The 16057-nt window shown below is 51.9% G+C and overlaps 1 protein-coding gene across 9 annotated transcripts in view; it reads left to right on the top strand.

Moving 5' to 3' along the window:
- Positions 1-16057, top strand: part of ZC3H18 (zinc finger CCCH-type containing 18) — a 41659-nt gene that overhangs the window by 16862 nt on the left and 8740 nt on the right. For all 9 annotated transcript variants that reach the window (XM_072043655.1, XM_072043654.1, XM_072043652.1 and 6 more), the window contains 5 exons: positions 167-465; positions 10168-10368; positions 11372-11497; positions 12608-12709; positions 14356-14499. In XM_072043655.1, coding sequence (XP_071899756.1) covers positions 167-465; positions 10168-10368; positions 11372-11497; positions 12608-12709; positions 14356-14499 — 872 coding nt within the window. The remainder of the gene's footprint in view (positions 1-166; positions 466-10167; positions 10369-11371; positions 11498-12607; positions 12710-14355; positions 14500-16057) is intronic.

Genomic DNA, 16057 nt, shown 5'->3' with positions numbered 1-16057 from the left:
AGCTCCTCTCTGCTGAGGAAACAGCGATGGAACGAGCTCTGGGGTTATCTCTGTGCCCTAATGCGGGAGGGAATATGGGATTGCTTTTAAGTCTGTGACTTTGAAACCTTGCGCTTTTGGATGTTACCACAATGCTGCAATGATTTCTCCTTTTCTCTTTTTAAAGGAAAGAGAGCGAGAACGGGAAAGGGAACGAGAAAACCGACAACGCGAGAGGGAACGAGAAAGGGAGAGGGAACGGGAGCGGGAGCGGCGCCAGAGGGAGAGGGAACGGGAACGGGAGCGCGAGCGCGACAAGGAGCGCCAGCGGAGGAAAGAAGAGTGGGAACGCGAGAGGGAGCGAGTGAAGAGAGATGAAAAAGACAGGCAGCACAGGGACCGGGACAGAGACCGAGACCGGGACAGGGACAGGGAGCGTGACAAGGAGAAGGAAAAACCAAAGCCCCGGTCTCCGCTGCTACCGAGGTAAGTGCTGGCTTCGGGTCTGACTTCATTTTGGTTGGTGTTGATGGAGCTGCGGATCCAGGTTCGTGCACATCCGTGGAGAAGACCCCAATTATCCGCAGCTCTTCAGTCAAGCTGTAGTTTGGAGAGCAAGGTGATGCTCTACGTGAGCCTTGCTGGCCACTAAGTGGAGCTAAAGCATCAGATAAGAAGCAGGGAGCGTAACCTGGTGCTGAAAGGGCCCTGTCAGTCCCTGAGGGACGGAGATGTTCAGCCTGTCCCCGATCCCTTGGGGTTAGGGCATGGTGGAAGGCTGGCCGAGGCCCCAGCTGGGAGTCCTGCAGATGGTGCTGACTCTTTGCAGCCTTGACAAATGCCCTTTGACAGGAACCAGGGCTGGTTTGGGAGTCTGTGGATAACAAAAGGATCTGGAGTCTCATTAAATAAAACTCCTAAATGGGACTAGAAGAGGTAAACGGATTTTGTCTTGAAACCAATTTCTGCCCATTGTTAGGGTGGAACTGGGGTATGGAGTTAGGTTTCTTGCCTCTGACTGCCTCAATTTGTTCAGTTTCTCTGAAAATCCTTGTTCTGGCCTGTGTGAAAGGATGAAAAGCCTAGGAATTCCAAAAACGCATCATGTTTTCTTTGTTGGTTCCTCCAGTACAGTGACTTAATGGGCTGTGCATGAGGCGTGTTGTGAAGCATCGTGTAAATACCAGAGCTGAATATGGAACTTGTCTTATGGGAATTCCTAATGTTGAGCACCTTTTGATTCAGAATCAAGGAAAAGAATCATATTCCCTGCTAAAACACATCTGGGAAGCTGATTAGCAACGTTGGTACCTTAGGAACCAAAAGCAGGTGGAGCCTTCTGATGGTGTGCACAGAAGTGTGTTGGGGTGAGGAGCTGTAGGGTCGGCATTTCCCAGGACTCTGGAGCTTTTCCTTCTGGATGATGCTTTTTTTTTTCCCTTCTGGATGATGTGTTTTGCTTCCCGGGGCTTGGAGGAGAGTGGGAAATAGGAACACGAGGAAGAGCCTGGTTTAAGGATGAGCAGGGCTCAGAAGGCCTGGAGCAAGATGCCACGTGGATCTGGGTGGTTTCAGGTGGGAAAAGGGATTAGTCTTGGATCTGACACAGGGTTTTTGTTTGTATTCCTACATGGGAAAACCGGTGTTTGATGGTGACCCTTATTTTCCAAGAGGAAGTCCCAGTTTCAGAACACTTTGACTGTGTCTCGTGAGCGCTCCGGTGCAGTAACCGTGGCACAATGCTTACAGTAAGACGGGGAACTACACTTAATTACCATCTTCACTTACAGCCGTAATTTGTGCGCTTTAATTACACATTGACTGTGGCTTTCTGCTCTCATTGGGTCGGTGATGGAAGAGATTTCGCTGCCCAGACCCGCATGATGCTGATGGGGAGAGCGACGTCAGCTGCCTGGCAGTCACAAGCCGTCACCGTGCCCAGGATCGCCGCACGCAGGGCTGGGGCTGCTCCTTCCCCCTGACACCTGGGTCACGGGGAGGGCTGTGGGGAAGAACTTGTGCCTCTTGTCTCTCCAGAACAGCCTTCTGAAGACAAGTCTTGGTAATTTAACAAGTCCTCGATACGCCTCTTTGCTTCTTGAGTCGTTAACTCTGCTGGTCTTCCCCAGATCATCGAGGACCTGTGCTGTAAGGCCGGAGCAGGTGTGCCTGTAGGGCCAGGCAGAGAGCCAGGAGGGAGGCAGAGCACACGCAGGACTTTCTTTTGGCTTCTTTTGTGCCATTGCAAAAGCTGGCAGCGAGAAGCACTTGTACTTCTGGATGTTGAATAGGGAGCTGATAATTCAGCTGACATTTCCCTTGGCGAAGACATCCCCTCATCCCACACTTTGTGTTTCCCTATTCCCCCAAAGCTTTTATCACAGTTACAGGGTCAGTGCTCCCTGGGCAGCGTGCTTTTGTCCCACACAACCTTTCTGACAGGCTGCAGACCTCTCTGTGCTCGAGGTGCTGGAGCATCCTCACCTTTCCTCCAGCCCCCTTCCTGCCGGGGCTGGCTGCAGAGCTTCACTTCTGGCACCCAGGCATCCAGCAGTTCCCGAGTTTGCTTAATGCGTAAAACATTTACCATTGTTTTTGTGTTCCCCAGGTAGCAGGATGCACCACGGTGGCACAACACTCACCTGCAGCTCTATTTATAGCCTCTGTGCTTTCCCCAATCACCGCATCCCAATTTTTGGCAGGTTCAGCCCCCGAGGTGCCCTCGTTATGGTGCCAGGGGCTGGCACACACCAGCACCCTTCGTGTTCCTCCGACTGCTTCCTGTCCTGCTGGAGCACTGCTCCATGGGGTTTTGCAACCAGGAGGCATCACAGAGCTGAGCACGGCCCTAATCATGGCCCTAATCACGGCCCTAATCACCGGGCTGCCTGCGTAGGAGCTCTAAACAACAGAGTTAGGGCTGAGAACAGCAGAGAACAGGACTTGGTGCGTGGCTGTTTCCTTCAGGTGGGGAGGATCGGGATTTAACAACACACACACACCACAAAGCCTGGCAAATGTTTTTCATTCCGTCCTTTAAGAGAAGAGGCTGCAGATGTGGGGCTTTGAGTGGGATTGTCACAAAAGGATCAGGTTTTGGTGCAAGGAGCAGGCAGTTGCCGCTTTGTGCTTTGTTGTTTGCGGGTTGTTTTATTTTTTTTTCCCAAGACGAGCTCTCCAAGAAGTTTACAACCCGAGATTGCAGCGCTAGTAAAATCATTCCTCCTCCTCCTCCTCCTCCTCCCTCCCGAGGCATCGAACCCTTAGACAAGCCGGGACACCTTGTGATCCGAGGGATAAGGCGGCTGTCTGGCCCCGCGCTCCCCATCCCCAGAACGAGTTCTGGTGCCCCGGGCTGTGACTGATTTTGCTGAGTGCCAAACTTCTGCTCTGCCTCTTTATCTCGCCGCTGTCGTTCGCTGTTGTGCAAAGCGTTTTGGGGGCAGAGAGCTGGCACGGAGCGCCTTGTCGGAGGGGATTTGGGGCAGTACGGGGTGTTCTGACCCAAGCGCTGGATGCATCTGGGGAGCTGCTGGCTTGGGGCTGTGACCCTGCCCGCAGAAATAACAGCTTTAATCCTCCTGTTGCTGCACAGGGCTTTATCCCGTCATCATCCCGGTGAATCTGAGCGTTTCAGCAGGGCATGAAGCAACGTACTCGGTGTCGTGTGGCTTGGGTTTGTTGCCAAAGCACCGAGGGGTGCTGAGGATTCAGACCCACTGGCCGGGGCGGCAGGATCGTGCCCTGCTGTGGGTAGCACGAGGTCGTTGTCGACCAAGCAAAAGGAGAGGAGAGCATCCTGTGCTCCAGGGTGCTGAGACAGATCTTGGTTTCTTCCTCCCCTCTGAGAAGCACTGGGTTTTCCATGCGTGGGGTGCTGTGCTCTGGGCTTAAAAGCAGCTTGACAAAGTGCGCCTTCATTCAAATTAAGGTGAGAATTTGGTGATGTCCAGCTCTTGAGGAGGTTTGTCCTACAGCCTGACCTGAATGCCATCTCCAGGTGGGCTAGCTTGGGCTGGGCGCGTGATACGGGGTCCAAAATCTGCCGTGTGCCAGTCCCAGGTGGGGCGAGGAGGAGGCTGTTGAGCTCAGAGACATCCCAGAGGGTGAAGAGGAGGTGAGGGGAGCTGTGAAGCTGCAGGGCAAGGAGCAGCATCCCCCTGGGAGCACGTCCTGCTGAGCCTCCTGGACTCCTTCGGGAGGAAATCTGCCTCGGCTGGGTTAGAGGCTGTCGATGGAGTGCACTTAGGCAGCTATTCAAAAATAAAAATAACCCTCGCAAGCAGGGACGCTGTCAAATTAAAAGCAATGTCAGAAAGGGCAGCAGATCCCGAGTCCTTCAGAAAACCCTTCCAGCAAGGAGCCCTCTGCTTCTGCCCGGCTTCTCCCGAGGTGGGGATAGCCCCTGAGATGCCACCAAATGCTGCAGCCCCTGGGACAGAAGGGCTGCGGTCCCTTTTCGGAGAGCTCCTGGGTTTCTTGTTCAAGCTAGTTCACGTTGCCTTTGTAATAGGCCGTTATTAGTCCCCGGGGTGAGCGCCTTAATGAGCAGGAGAACCTGGAATCTCAAATCAATGAGCGCAGGTTACCCGGGGCTTGCAAGTTAGAAAGTGTTAGAATGAGGCTGATTAGATAAAGGAGTGGCAAAAAGAAGGGAATGCAAATGGAGTGATTCATGAGTGTGTGAGAGAGAGAGAGAGGGAGATCACGAACCGACTGAACTTGTTTCAGGGACGAATTTGTAGTTCTGGGTGTTCTGGGGTCGTTATCGCCTATCCCGATAGCTTCTGGTGGTTTCCCCCTCACCATCAGAGCCACTGGATCTGCTCTTTGAGCTCTTTTGGCAGAGATTTGGGACAAATCCGCTGTTGTTCAGGCAGATGCAGGTCTCCAGAGGGCTTCGTAGCAGCATCTCCTCCGACTGGATGTGGTGTGGGTCGGCTGGTGGATTTGGTCCTTAGGTTTTCTGGTAGAAATGTTGGCTCCTTTCTTCTTAACTCCTTTATTTGCTCACAGTTGTTGTCCTGCCACAGGCGGAAAAGCAGACTGGGCAGAGAGATGTGTGCTCTGCCTGCTTCCAGGTCAGGCGTGGATCCCAGGAACTCTCCAAATAAGTCCAAAAATCCCCGAGAAGTTACCGAAGGGAAACGGTGGCGTTTGTCAGCAGGCACAGAAGTGCTGTCCGGGCCTCCGGGCGGCTTCTTGGGGTGCAGCAAAGTAAGAGAATAAAGCGAGCAGCCCCAGGCTGTTGGGTTTCCCAGGCTGGAGGGAGGTTTGTCCTCTGCAGCGGGACCTGGGCTCCTGCTCTGCACGCTGCCACCCTGCCGTGCCTTCCTCGGCGCTGCGAGGGTTTCCCTCCTCCTCCTCCTCGCTTGCAGGACGTGTCTGTGCTGCTGCATGTGCTCCTTGGGATCGGCAGCCCCTGCGAGGTGATGCTGTGCAGGTAGGGATTGCAATAACTTGTTTACATCCCCATTTTCTGCGGCGCAGCCTCCAGCCCGAGCGATGGAGCCTGGTTAGCTCAGCTTTTATTTGTTCTCCCGGCTCGTTTGGGAAGCTGGCGATAATAAAAAAGGTTCCACAAACCAAAGCAGCAAAGCTTGTCGAAGGTCTCCACGGAGCGTTGCTGTCGCCTGGAGTTTTCGTTCGTCTTCGTGGTTCCTGAGGTTGTGCCACAGCAGAAGGAGCCGGGTTTCGTAACCCTACATCAAGATGAAGAAGGGCATCTAGTGACTCAGATGTGGATCTCAAGGAATGTGTTTTTCGTTGGCATTCGGGGGTTGGAGCTGCCGGAGAGATCCCACACGCTGGGTTTTATTAAAGCAGACGGGAGAATCGCTGCATGCGGGCACCTCCGCTGGGAGAAGGCTCTCGAGGCGTCAAATGCTCAGCCCTCGGGGCAGATCGCATCCCAGATAGGTTTATCTGCCCGCTGTGATGATTTCATACTCCAGATTGTATCTCCACTATTTAATTTCAAAGCCTCTCCCCATCAGGCTTTGAAGAAATCTTTTTTTTTTCTTTTTTTTTTTTTTTTCCTAAGCAACTGATAACCCTGCTTGAGATGGAAACACCTTGAGAGAAGCAAAACCTTTGCTCACACCTCCCCAGGACAAGTGGCCGTGCTGTAGGCATGAACACTGGATTCAGGGGTCAGGATTTCCTGTTGTAGGTGATTTTGGGGGCTGTTGTATTTTTCCGGACACGTGGCACTGGGGATAAGTGACTTTATTGTGCTGAGACAGAAAATCTGCCCGCATGCACGTGCTCTGCTGGAGCTCATTCTGCAGCAATCACAGAGCCCTCACCGTGCCTCCAACCGTTCCTCGAGTTCACTTCCTCTGGAAAATTCCACCGAGACCAAAGGAAAGCTTGTGCCGGTGCCACAACCCTCGCTTCCCTGCGAGAGACGAAAGGGCTCGAGAGCACGGCCGGACTTTCCTCTCTGAGCACATCGAGCCGGAGCTGCCGGCCAAAACAGCAGCCCCGGAGCCAGGCCGACGTCAGCGATAAGGTTTGCGTTACCCGGGGTGGCGGCGTCACCCCGGGAGGGGGAAGGAAGGAAGCACTTTTCCCTGGGAAGCCTATTTTCCGGCTGAGATTAGAAAGGCTTCGGCGTCATTTGCATAAAAGCAGGAGGAGGAAGGCTCGGCCACGCGGCTCCGCTTCCCCCTCCGAATTCCTGGCGGGCTCCTCGGTGCCGCGCCGCGCACGGGGCGGTCGGGAGCTGCTCCTCCTCGCTGCCAAAGCGGCGTTCGGCTCCAGCGCTCCGCTCGATTGCTGTAGTTGAGCCCCAGCCAACTCTGCGTTAACGTCTCCGTTCTGGAAAATAAAGCTTTTAGCTCTTTTAAGGTCAAAATGGGCGTCGGAAATAGCTGCGCTCTGCGGACCGTGCTCGTGCCCCGATGACGCACGGTGCTGCTGCTCCGGGCGCTGCAAGGAAACAGAGCTGCTACCACTCCATCCTCTCAGCCCATTTTACTCCTTCTGTAGCTCTTAAACCTGATGTCATGCAGCTAATTAGGGAGTTCGTTCTCAAAGATTTTCCTACGTGTCCTGAAAGCTGGAATTGGGTGAAAAAGGAGCCCTGGGTTCGCACGCGTGCCGTGGTCTCATGCGGCTCCTTTGCCAGCAGGTTTGCAGAGTGTGCTCGTCTGAGGCTGAGCTCGTAAAGCACAGGACCTGACCTCATGGCTCAGCACCCCAAAGCAGTAAAGGTTTCTCTTCTTCCCTCCCCTGTTAGCCTTGTGCCAGCTCCAGCAGCTGTTCAGTCCCCACCGTGGGCCACTTGGACTCGCTGACCCAGCAGGAAACCGGCTCTTGATTTTTATTTTTCCTCCCTCTTCAACCAAGGAGGTGAATTGGCTCTGAGCAGTGCCACATCCAGCACAGGACGGGAAGTGGGAATGACCCAGTCGCAAGAGTGAAAGCGAGGAGGAGGAGGAGGAAGCCTGCCCTGGGATCAAACCGTGCACAAAGCCCCCCAGCAGCACAGCACCAGGAGCCGCGATGGTGCTCGGTGTGATGCTGGGCAGCCCCCTGGGCTCGAGCCACCTCCCTGCCTGCTCTCCTCTCCTCGGTGAGCCCCGTTCCCAGCCTCTGCTTTCACCCCAACGAGTGCACCCCGTCGGTCTGCAGCACTGAACGTGATTGAAACGCCGACTGTTTGGGCTGTCACCAGGACATCACTCGGAGGCAGATGGCGAGGAGCTTGGCAGCTGCTCAGCTTTGCTTTCAATTCTGCCTCCCGACTTCCACCGGAGGAGGCGAGCCAAATGGCATTGGATGCGGGTCCCTTGTGTGAAGTTGAAGAAGTTTATTGGTGATGCTGCATGCCGGGCACGCGGGCAGCTCTTGGGGAAAGACTTGGAGAATGTCCTGACACGCGCAGCGCCTTGCTTTCGGGGCTGTAGGAAGGTGACGTGTTTGCTGCTGAGTCAAAAGGCAAAGCGTATCCAGAAAAGGAGGCTTTCTGTTGTGGTTTTCCCGGGGAAAAAAAGCTCTCCTCCAGAAAGTGACTTCACCGGGAGAGAATTGCATCAAACCAGGTAATGGGTGCGAGTAATGAGGTTTGCTCTCCGAGTCGCCTTTGCTCCAAACCTTAGAGTTAAGCGCGAGTTGTTCCCACGTGGGGTCTGAGCAGGGGCTCGGCACCCAGGCTGTGGACATGGGCAGATTTGGGCTCTTTTTGAGAGAAAGAGAGATTCTGTAGGAGGTTTTTCCTAGCTAGAACTGCTGCGGGATTCTTATCCATGCCTCGAGGTGGGAGCTGCCTCTGTGCCAGCAGAATATTCCCCCTGCATCTCCCAAAACCCCAGGAGAGGACACCGGAGAGGGACACAGCCTAGTGATACTCGCAGGCATCCTCACACAGCGCTCTCCTCCTCCTTGCTGCTGCTGTTTGTCCTGCTGCTTCTCACCAGGTGACGGGGCTGTACCTCATCTTCCCCTCTCAGCCCTGGCGAGGGCTATTCAGCCTTATCAGAGTCTAATTAGTAGGTCAGGTCTATCTCAGTGTTTGGAATCATGGTCTTCCTCCGTGATCAGGTACTCAGATGGAGCTGCAGATGTAACCTGGCCAACGAGACCAGCCCACAGCAAGCGATGCGTTACACGGCGTGCGTTGGAGCAGCTCTGGAAAGGGTGACGATGCTAAACGCTAGATCCCGGTGAATAATGCTGAGCCATAAGCCTGCTTGGGGCTCTCTTAGTCGGCAGTCAGCAATTTTGTGTGCTGCTACGTCACCCTCAGAAGCATCTTCTGGGGCTGGAGTGAGATGTGTGGGACCAGTGAGCATGAAAGAAGAGTTTCTCCCCTCCAGCGTTTTGTATGTGCAGATAAATGTGGGACAAATGGTAAAATTGATGGAATTGTATCAGGAAAGACAGGGAAAAAGCAGGACACCGTGCGTGTGCAGGTTTGGCAGGGGGTGAGAGGTGGAAGGAGTTGAACTGAGTTCAGGCAGTTTTTGGTAGCGCCAAACCAGGAGGTGGTGAGGCTCCCTAGGGACTGGTGAAGCCTTCAAAGGGAAGAAGAGGCTGCTAATGAAGGGCTTTAATTACCCCGTCGTCTGCTGAAAACGAATTGCGGCAAGAAACGTAATCCGTGGAATTATTAGAAAACTTTGGAGGTTGCTTTTTTATCTCGAAAGGTAGAGGAAGTCGTGTGGGGAGTGGTTGCTTCACGGTGCCGTGACTAATAGGGTGGGACTGGCTGAACCCGGGGCTGGAAGGTGCTGTCCCTCCCCCAAACCCTCCGAGTGAGAGGGTTCATTAGCTGGAGAAAAGGAATAAAGGCATAATTATACGGGTAATTTGATGAGCGCAATAGGCTTCATAAACCTTTAAGCAAGCATAAACTTTGCCTAAAACCTGACGAAGAAGGTTACGAGCAGGTAATTGACCAGTCATATGCAGGTTAGAGTCAGGGTGAGGAAAAAACCCACGTTAAATCATCCGTAGATAAGAGATGCGATAAAGCCCGGGCCTGAAGAAACTCATTAAGGAACTATCCCGTGCGGATGCTGAAAAGTTAGCGCTGGTTGGTTTTTTTTTTCGGAGGGTTGTGGGGCAGTGGAAACCCGGAGAATAAAAGGAATGGGTTTAAAAAAAAAAAAAAAAGGTTAAAGAAACAGGTTAAATACAGCCTGAGCCCCGAGAAGGGGAAGGAAGAAACATGGTTATCAGGAGCAGGAGAGCACGTGTCCAGCCATGATAAAATAACGCGGTGATAAAACAGCCCCCGGGAGGTAGGTGTCCCCTTCGTGTGGGTCGAAATGGCTCGGCGTGCCTTGGCCGGGGTGAGGCTCGTGACACAGCCCCACGTGGTGCCCTGATAAGGGAGCTGGAGGAAAGTGATTCAGGCTGAAGCTCTTCTCTTAGGGCCGGCTGCTTTTTTCCAGCACCTTGGCTCCGTTGGGATGGAGCTTCGGATGCACGCCCCAAGGCTGTCCTCAGCCTGCGTCTGTGCAGGATTTTCAATGCACAGGGGGGCAGATTTAGGTTGCTCCACTTCTAACCAATAGAACAATAGCTGTTCTAATACTTACCTGCCCCAAATGATGCTGTATATCCCGCAGTGGACCTTAATGAGTCCGAGTATGCAGGGTGAATTCCTGACATCTGTTCCTGTTGGCCTTATGGCATAAAAAACAACCCCAGCATCTCAACTCCTCTCTTCTTTTCCAGCCGCCAGCCTGAGCCACCAAAGAAGGAGAAGGAGGCGACCACCATTACCGCCGCGCAGTCAAAGAGGGCGGATGAGTGGAAGGACCCCTGGCGCCGGTCCAAGTCCCCCAAAAAGAAGCTCGGCCTCTCCGTCTCGCCCAGCCGCGCGCGCAGGCGCCGAAAAACCTCCGCTTCGTCGGCGTCTGCTTCGGGCTCTTCAAGGTGAGTGATAGTGAAGAACACGTCACATCCAGGTCTTGTAGGGCATCAGGAACGTGGTGTGCCTCTTTCTTGTGAGCAGGTGGTGTAAGAAGTGGAGCAGGTCCTTGGAAAAATAATTATTAAGGGAAATTAGACTTAGATGTAGGTCCACGTAGCTCGTCTAGATGAGAACTGAGCTTTATAGGAGCAGAAGGAGGTGGAAGCTGTAGGAATTGGAGCGTCTTCGTTCCAGGAGTGCTAGAGAGAGGAGGGGAGCCTGCTCCAGGAAGAGCGTGCTGCTGCTGGGGGAGAACTGGGGTCAAGGAGGCTCGCCAGGAGCCCTAGAGTGCTGCAGGGGGGCTCAGAAATCAGAGCACGGGAGATAAAATCCACTGTTCAGAAGGAAGCGCCACGAATCCAGGAGAATGGAGTTGCAGCCTAGTCTAGTGGAAGGTTTTCCCTGTCCTTGACGGGGTTGGATCTTAAAGATCCCTTTCAACCCAAATCGTTCTATGATTCTGTGATAAGCTGGACCCATTTCCTGTAAACGTTTGAACTTGAAGCTCCTGCAAAGAGGAAAAAATGTATCAGAGAGGAATGAGGAACACGGCGAATTGAAGATACGGATCTTATAAAGCAAAGCCCTCCTGAAGCAGATAGCTTTTCTCACTGGACTCGCTGCACCTTTCATTTCCCTCTTTTCTCCTACACGTGTGACCCAGCTGAGCAGGAGGATTGTCCAGTGAAAAGCCATAAAATTGTATGGAAGGAGGTCTCAAAAAGGGATGGAAAGTCATTAGCTAAAGGGAAGGAAGCCTGTTCAAGTACACAAAGGGCTCCAGCAGCAACAGAATTATTTCTAAAAGAAAAGGTGGGGTGGGGACTGAGGGAAGACTGCAGTCCTGGCAGTCCTTTGTGGAGAGGGTGGGCAGCTTTCGGAGCAGCATCTGAGAATTTGGGAAGAGCGTTCCTCGGTCTCCCAGGACTTTTTGAGAGGCACTGAACTTCAATACTTCTTTTGCAGGTCCTCTTCTCGGTCGTCCAGCTATTCGGGGTCAGGTTCCTCCCGATCTCGTTCCAGATCATCGTCTTACAGCTCTTACTCTAGCCGCTCCTCACGACACAGCTCTTTCTCAGGCAGCAGGTCCAGGTAATGGCTCTGTGCAGGTAACGGTACGCTGTGTCCCAAACACTTCCTAACACCTACTTTTGGTGCTACTTAAAAGCAAATAGCCAGCTCTCAAGAGAAAATATTTGAAATTCTTTCCTGTGTGAGCTAAATAGGATAGACTGCAAGGCAGGGTGTTGTTTCGGTCGCTGAATGAAGGAGATGTCAGCCACCCCAGCTCTCCCACCCACGTGTACCCTGCTGCTGTGGCTGGGCTGTTTCCCATCCTTGTGCTAAAGGAGCAGTTACTGAGCGTAACGTTTCCATCATTTGCATTTGGTGGTTGGAAGAAGCTGTTGGCATCTCTTGTCTATAGCACTGGGATTTCTGTTTAAAGAGGCAAATCGCATTTCTTTATTAAAGCAGTCCATGCAGTTTTGTCTTGTGATAGTCTTGACACTTCAAAGTAACAATCCTGTGTCCCATGCTGATTAAACGCAGGCATGTTTATAACTCTGCCACTTCCTTGCCCCTGCAGACAGTTTCCCAAGTCTGGAATATGCATAGTAGGAGAACTGGCTCCCTAGACGGGAGACACTTCTTAAGGGTTGAAATGCACAGAGCCAGAGTGGATCTCAGAGCTGGTGAGAGTGCATGGCTTCATTTGGAGAGGTGGTTTTTCCAGGAGAGGCTCAGGTGGGGATTGTTCTAGACACATGCACCTAGGTTTTCTAGCGGAGAAGGCTGACATTACCCCAACCACCCCACTCCAGCCTCAGTTGAAGCAAATCATGCTGAACTTGCAAGTCAAAAACCCTACTGACTATTCTTCAGACGTATTTCCCCCAAGGAAAGAATATGGAGAAAGTCTCCAGGTGTTGGTGTGGAATATCTGAGGGTGGCTCTTCCTTGCAGCCATCCGTATTTTCTTCCTTTTGTTTTCTGCTTCTACCGCCAGCCTGGTGACACAACCTGTTGTTCTCAGCAGAGTCCAGATACGAAACTAGGATAAGCTCAGGCTCACTGGGACTAGTTCCTCAAATGCAGTCACCAGCCGAAGGAGGGAGTTGTGGGCTTAGTGCACTGCTGAGGAGACCGAAAACCTTCTGCAGCCCCAAATACTGAGCTGAGTGATCTCTCGTTCCTTTCTAGGTCACGGTCCTTCTCATCTTCACCATCTCCTTCCCCAACACCATCTCCACACAAGCCGCTTCTGAAGGCTAAAGGGGAGTTGTTACCACCTGCTGGTAAAGGGTAAGGCTTTGTTTCTGTTCTGATAACACAGCCCAGAAAAGCCTCCAAACGGCAGCCTAATTCCTGACCTGAGTCAGACCCTTCTGACCTGCCTGAGAGTATAAGGAAGAAACGGAAGATGCAAAACGTGACCTCCGTAGAGTGGCGTGTAGCTTTGCGTGGCTGATGAAACAGTGGCACTCTCACTTAACTAAAACCAAGTTAAACTGTGCAAGTATCCTTAGGAAGCGTATGGAGAGCTGCGTGTTCAAATACACGCACGATTTGCTATTTACACTTTGTGTGTGTGCAGATACGCTTACGTAGGAGCTGTGCGACAGTTTAATTCATTTACCTACCCTGGCTTTAGTTAATGCACAGCCTTAGAATAACAAAGTGGGTCAGGCTCCTCTACTCTTAATATTGGATACAAATCAAAACAGCGTTGTAGCCATGAGACTGTTTGTTCAGCAGATTATGCCTCCGCTCTTTTAAATACTTGAAGTTGCTGTTTCACAAACCCTTGTAATGCACGGTAAGTTATGGGTCCGTTGGAGGGTGTCACAACCCCGTAGTGATGTCACCGTTTTTAAGGTGACCTGCAAATGAATTACACCACGGGAATCCCCCTGAATTCTCTGGAATATGGGACAATGGCCCTCGCCAGGCTTCTTGGACCTTGTTGACCTGCTTTTTTTTTTTTTTTTCCTCTTAACTCAGAGGGGTCAACCCTTTAAGGACACGCTCCCTGCCTGCAGCAATGTTTTTACACCCTTGCAGTGTGCATTGCGGTGCTGGTTTGGTAACACACAGCTCCAGCCAGCAGCCTGCACCGGCACGGGGCTTGGTTTAGCCACGTAACATCGCGTGTACTTAATCGCGTGCTCTGCAGGGGATGGATCCAGATATTCTTCAACACGAGAGGCGGAATTAACAGTCTCTATTTTAGTATGCAGACAGCCGCCTCCTCCCCGCTTAATAGCAGGTGTGACATCACTGCAGGGAATGCTGAGCAGTAACCAGCCCGGAGACTGGAGGTTGGAGTGCTCTGAGCCCAGAAGTGAGCAGCTCCCCAGTAATTCCCATCTCACGTGGTGGGTGCCGTGTAAAGTCACAAGAACATTGCGTAGTGGTCACCCGTCCGCTGTCCTGCAGGGTAAGGCAAGCCAGGGACAGGTCAAAGGGACATCTCCACACGTGTGCTCCTTTGCACCTTGCAAATCTGAGTGAGGGGAGAGAGCATTTTTTGCATAAACCACGTGCAGTTTGATTTTGAGACCTGATTGACAGATTTTAAGTAGGTATATGCGTTTTGGATAAAGAAGTACAGACTCAAATGGCTTAGGAACAACAGTGCTCTGCACAGTCTGCTTCATGAGTTGATTTGCAAGTAGGAAACTTACCCAAAACTGGCTGTTTTATAGGAACTTGTCCCTGGAGAAGTGACTTGGTTTAGAATAGTGGAAATAAATCCCTTTCGGTGAACCTGTGTTATTTCAGAGTGGTTTGTGACAGAAGCTTTCTTTTCAAGTGTCTGTAGCTATAGTAATTGTACCTGGTGGGTCAGCACCAAGTGTGAGTGTGTGTTACCGCTTTTGGCAATGCCTGTTTTTCTGTCATCTGCTGAATTTGATCGTGCCCATGCAAATGTTTGATTTTTTTTGTAGTGAAAAATCTGTGAAGAAACTAGCTGCCCTTCCAGTCCCTCAGCCGCTCGCTAAAATTACAACAGCTGCACCAGAGCCAGCCAAACCAGGGGATAATAGAGAGGCAAGAAGGAAGGAACGTCAGACGAGGACTCCACCCAGGAGGTAAGAAAGCAGCGGGGTGGAGTGAGCTTTGGAAGATGGAGCAAGCCCTGGGTTTCTCTCTGGAGTACCAGTCCCAAGGACTCGTGATGTTAAAGTCATTTTCCTGGGGCAGGAAGGGAGTGGGAAGAGAGGGGGAGGTTTGGGGTGACCAACAGCGTCTTGCCCCACAGCAAACGGCTCCTGTCTCTAAAGGGCTGGGTGATGGAGTAGGTGGAATGCATTAAATGGACCAAAAGGCAGTGCAAAAAAGAAAAAAAAAAAAGGCTTATTTTGGAGCAGCTGCTTGTGGAGGCTGAGCAGCAAGGAGGCAAAGACGTGTTTGGCCTGGAGAACAGATCAGACGTGTTGGAGGGTCAGGATTTGGGCCCTGTTTACACGTGCTAGGATGCAGGAGGTGTTTGTTTCTCCTGTGTGGTCCAGGAGCTGGTTCATCGGCCTCCAGCAGTGCAGCTGGAGGAGACGAGGAGCTCTGTGATGTGCTCAGAGCCCGGCGTGCAGCTTGCTGGCTCCCCTGCCCTGCTTCTCTTCCTGGCTTCATCCTGTGCGACTGGTCTGAACGTTTCAAGAGACTCGTTCTGGCTGTCCTCGAATTGTTTCCGTTGTCTCTTTCTCGTTCCTTTGCATTTGAAATGAGAGCGTCTCCTGATAGTTTGCAGACAAGGAGCACTTGTCTGGATGCAAATGTGGTTATTGGGCTTAAGCCACCAGTCTGTGTTTAGAAGATGCAGGTAGCGTTGCCTGTTCTTGGAGAGGCTCTGAGTCAGCTAAACGCAGCTGAAACTCCTCGTGCATCCTTCGTAGGCTGCAGGATTTGACATAGCGGTGTGCTGCCTGCTTGCCTAGTCTGTGGAAGCAGCAGTTTGGGGGACACGAAGTAAAACGCAGCCCAAATTTAATGCAGGTGTCCTTATCATGAGCACGTGAGGAGCCTGAGGATGTTTTGTGCCTGCAGTAGGGCATACGTTGCTTTTCATGGAGCACTGCATGGTACTTTTTATCAGTGTGTTTTGCAGGGGGCAGTAAATCCATTTTCTGTTCAGCTTTTTGGAAGCGTCTGGAGTCAATTCTTCATTTTGCATGGGATTACCTCTCCTTTTTCTTCCCAGTAGCTGAAGAAAAGGCCTGGGGCTGAGCAGTTAGAATTTCTTCTCCATAGAAACTCCTTCAGTTCTACCTTGTTTCACTTCAACTAGCTAATCATGGTGGATGCCTTAAGTGACTTTCCTTTATATTTTTATTCCAGCCTTGGTTTTTGTTTTTTTTATTATTTTTTTTGCATGTACCCACACCACCTCCACTGCCCTGTGTTCTTGCTACACAAACGACAAGACAGCTCCATCTGCAAGCACTGGTGTGTTACTCAAAAAAACATATATGGTTATTTACAGAGCCTGAAATACAAGGTAGTCCCAAAATAGCAATTCTTTGTAGGAACCGTTTGCTCCTGGCATCACTAGGGGACTAAGGAGCCTTCAGCTCCCTCTTTGTCTGGCTCTGATGAGCGTTGTTCAGTCTTGCATAAAACATCTGCAGCTCAGAAAAGAGATTGGGGAAGCAG

Source organism: Anas platyrhynchos, chromosome 12 (assembly GCF_047663525.1).
Source record: "Anas platyrhynchos isolate ZD024472 breed Pekin duck chromosome 12, IASCAAS_PekinDuck_T2T, whole genome shotgun sequence".
NCBI classification, from domain to species: Eukaryota; Metazoa; Chordata; class Aves; order Anseriformes; family Anatidae; genus Anas; species Anas platyrhynchos.
Note: the sequence above shows the minus strand (reverse complement) of the source record. Positions and strands in the feature narration are given on the sequence as shown.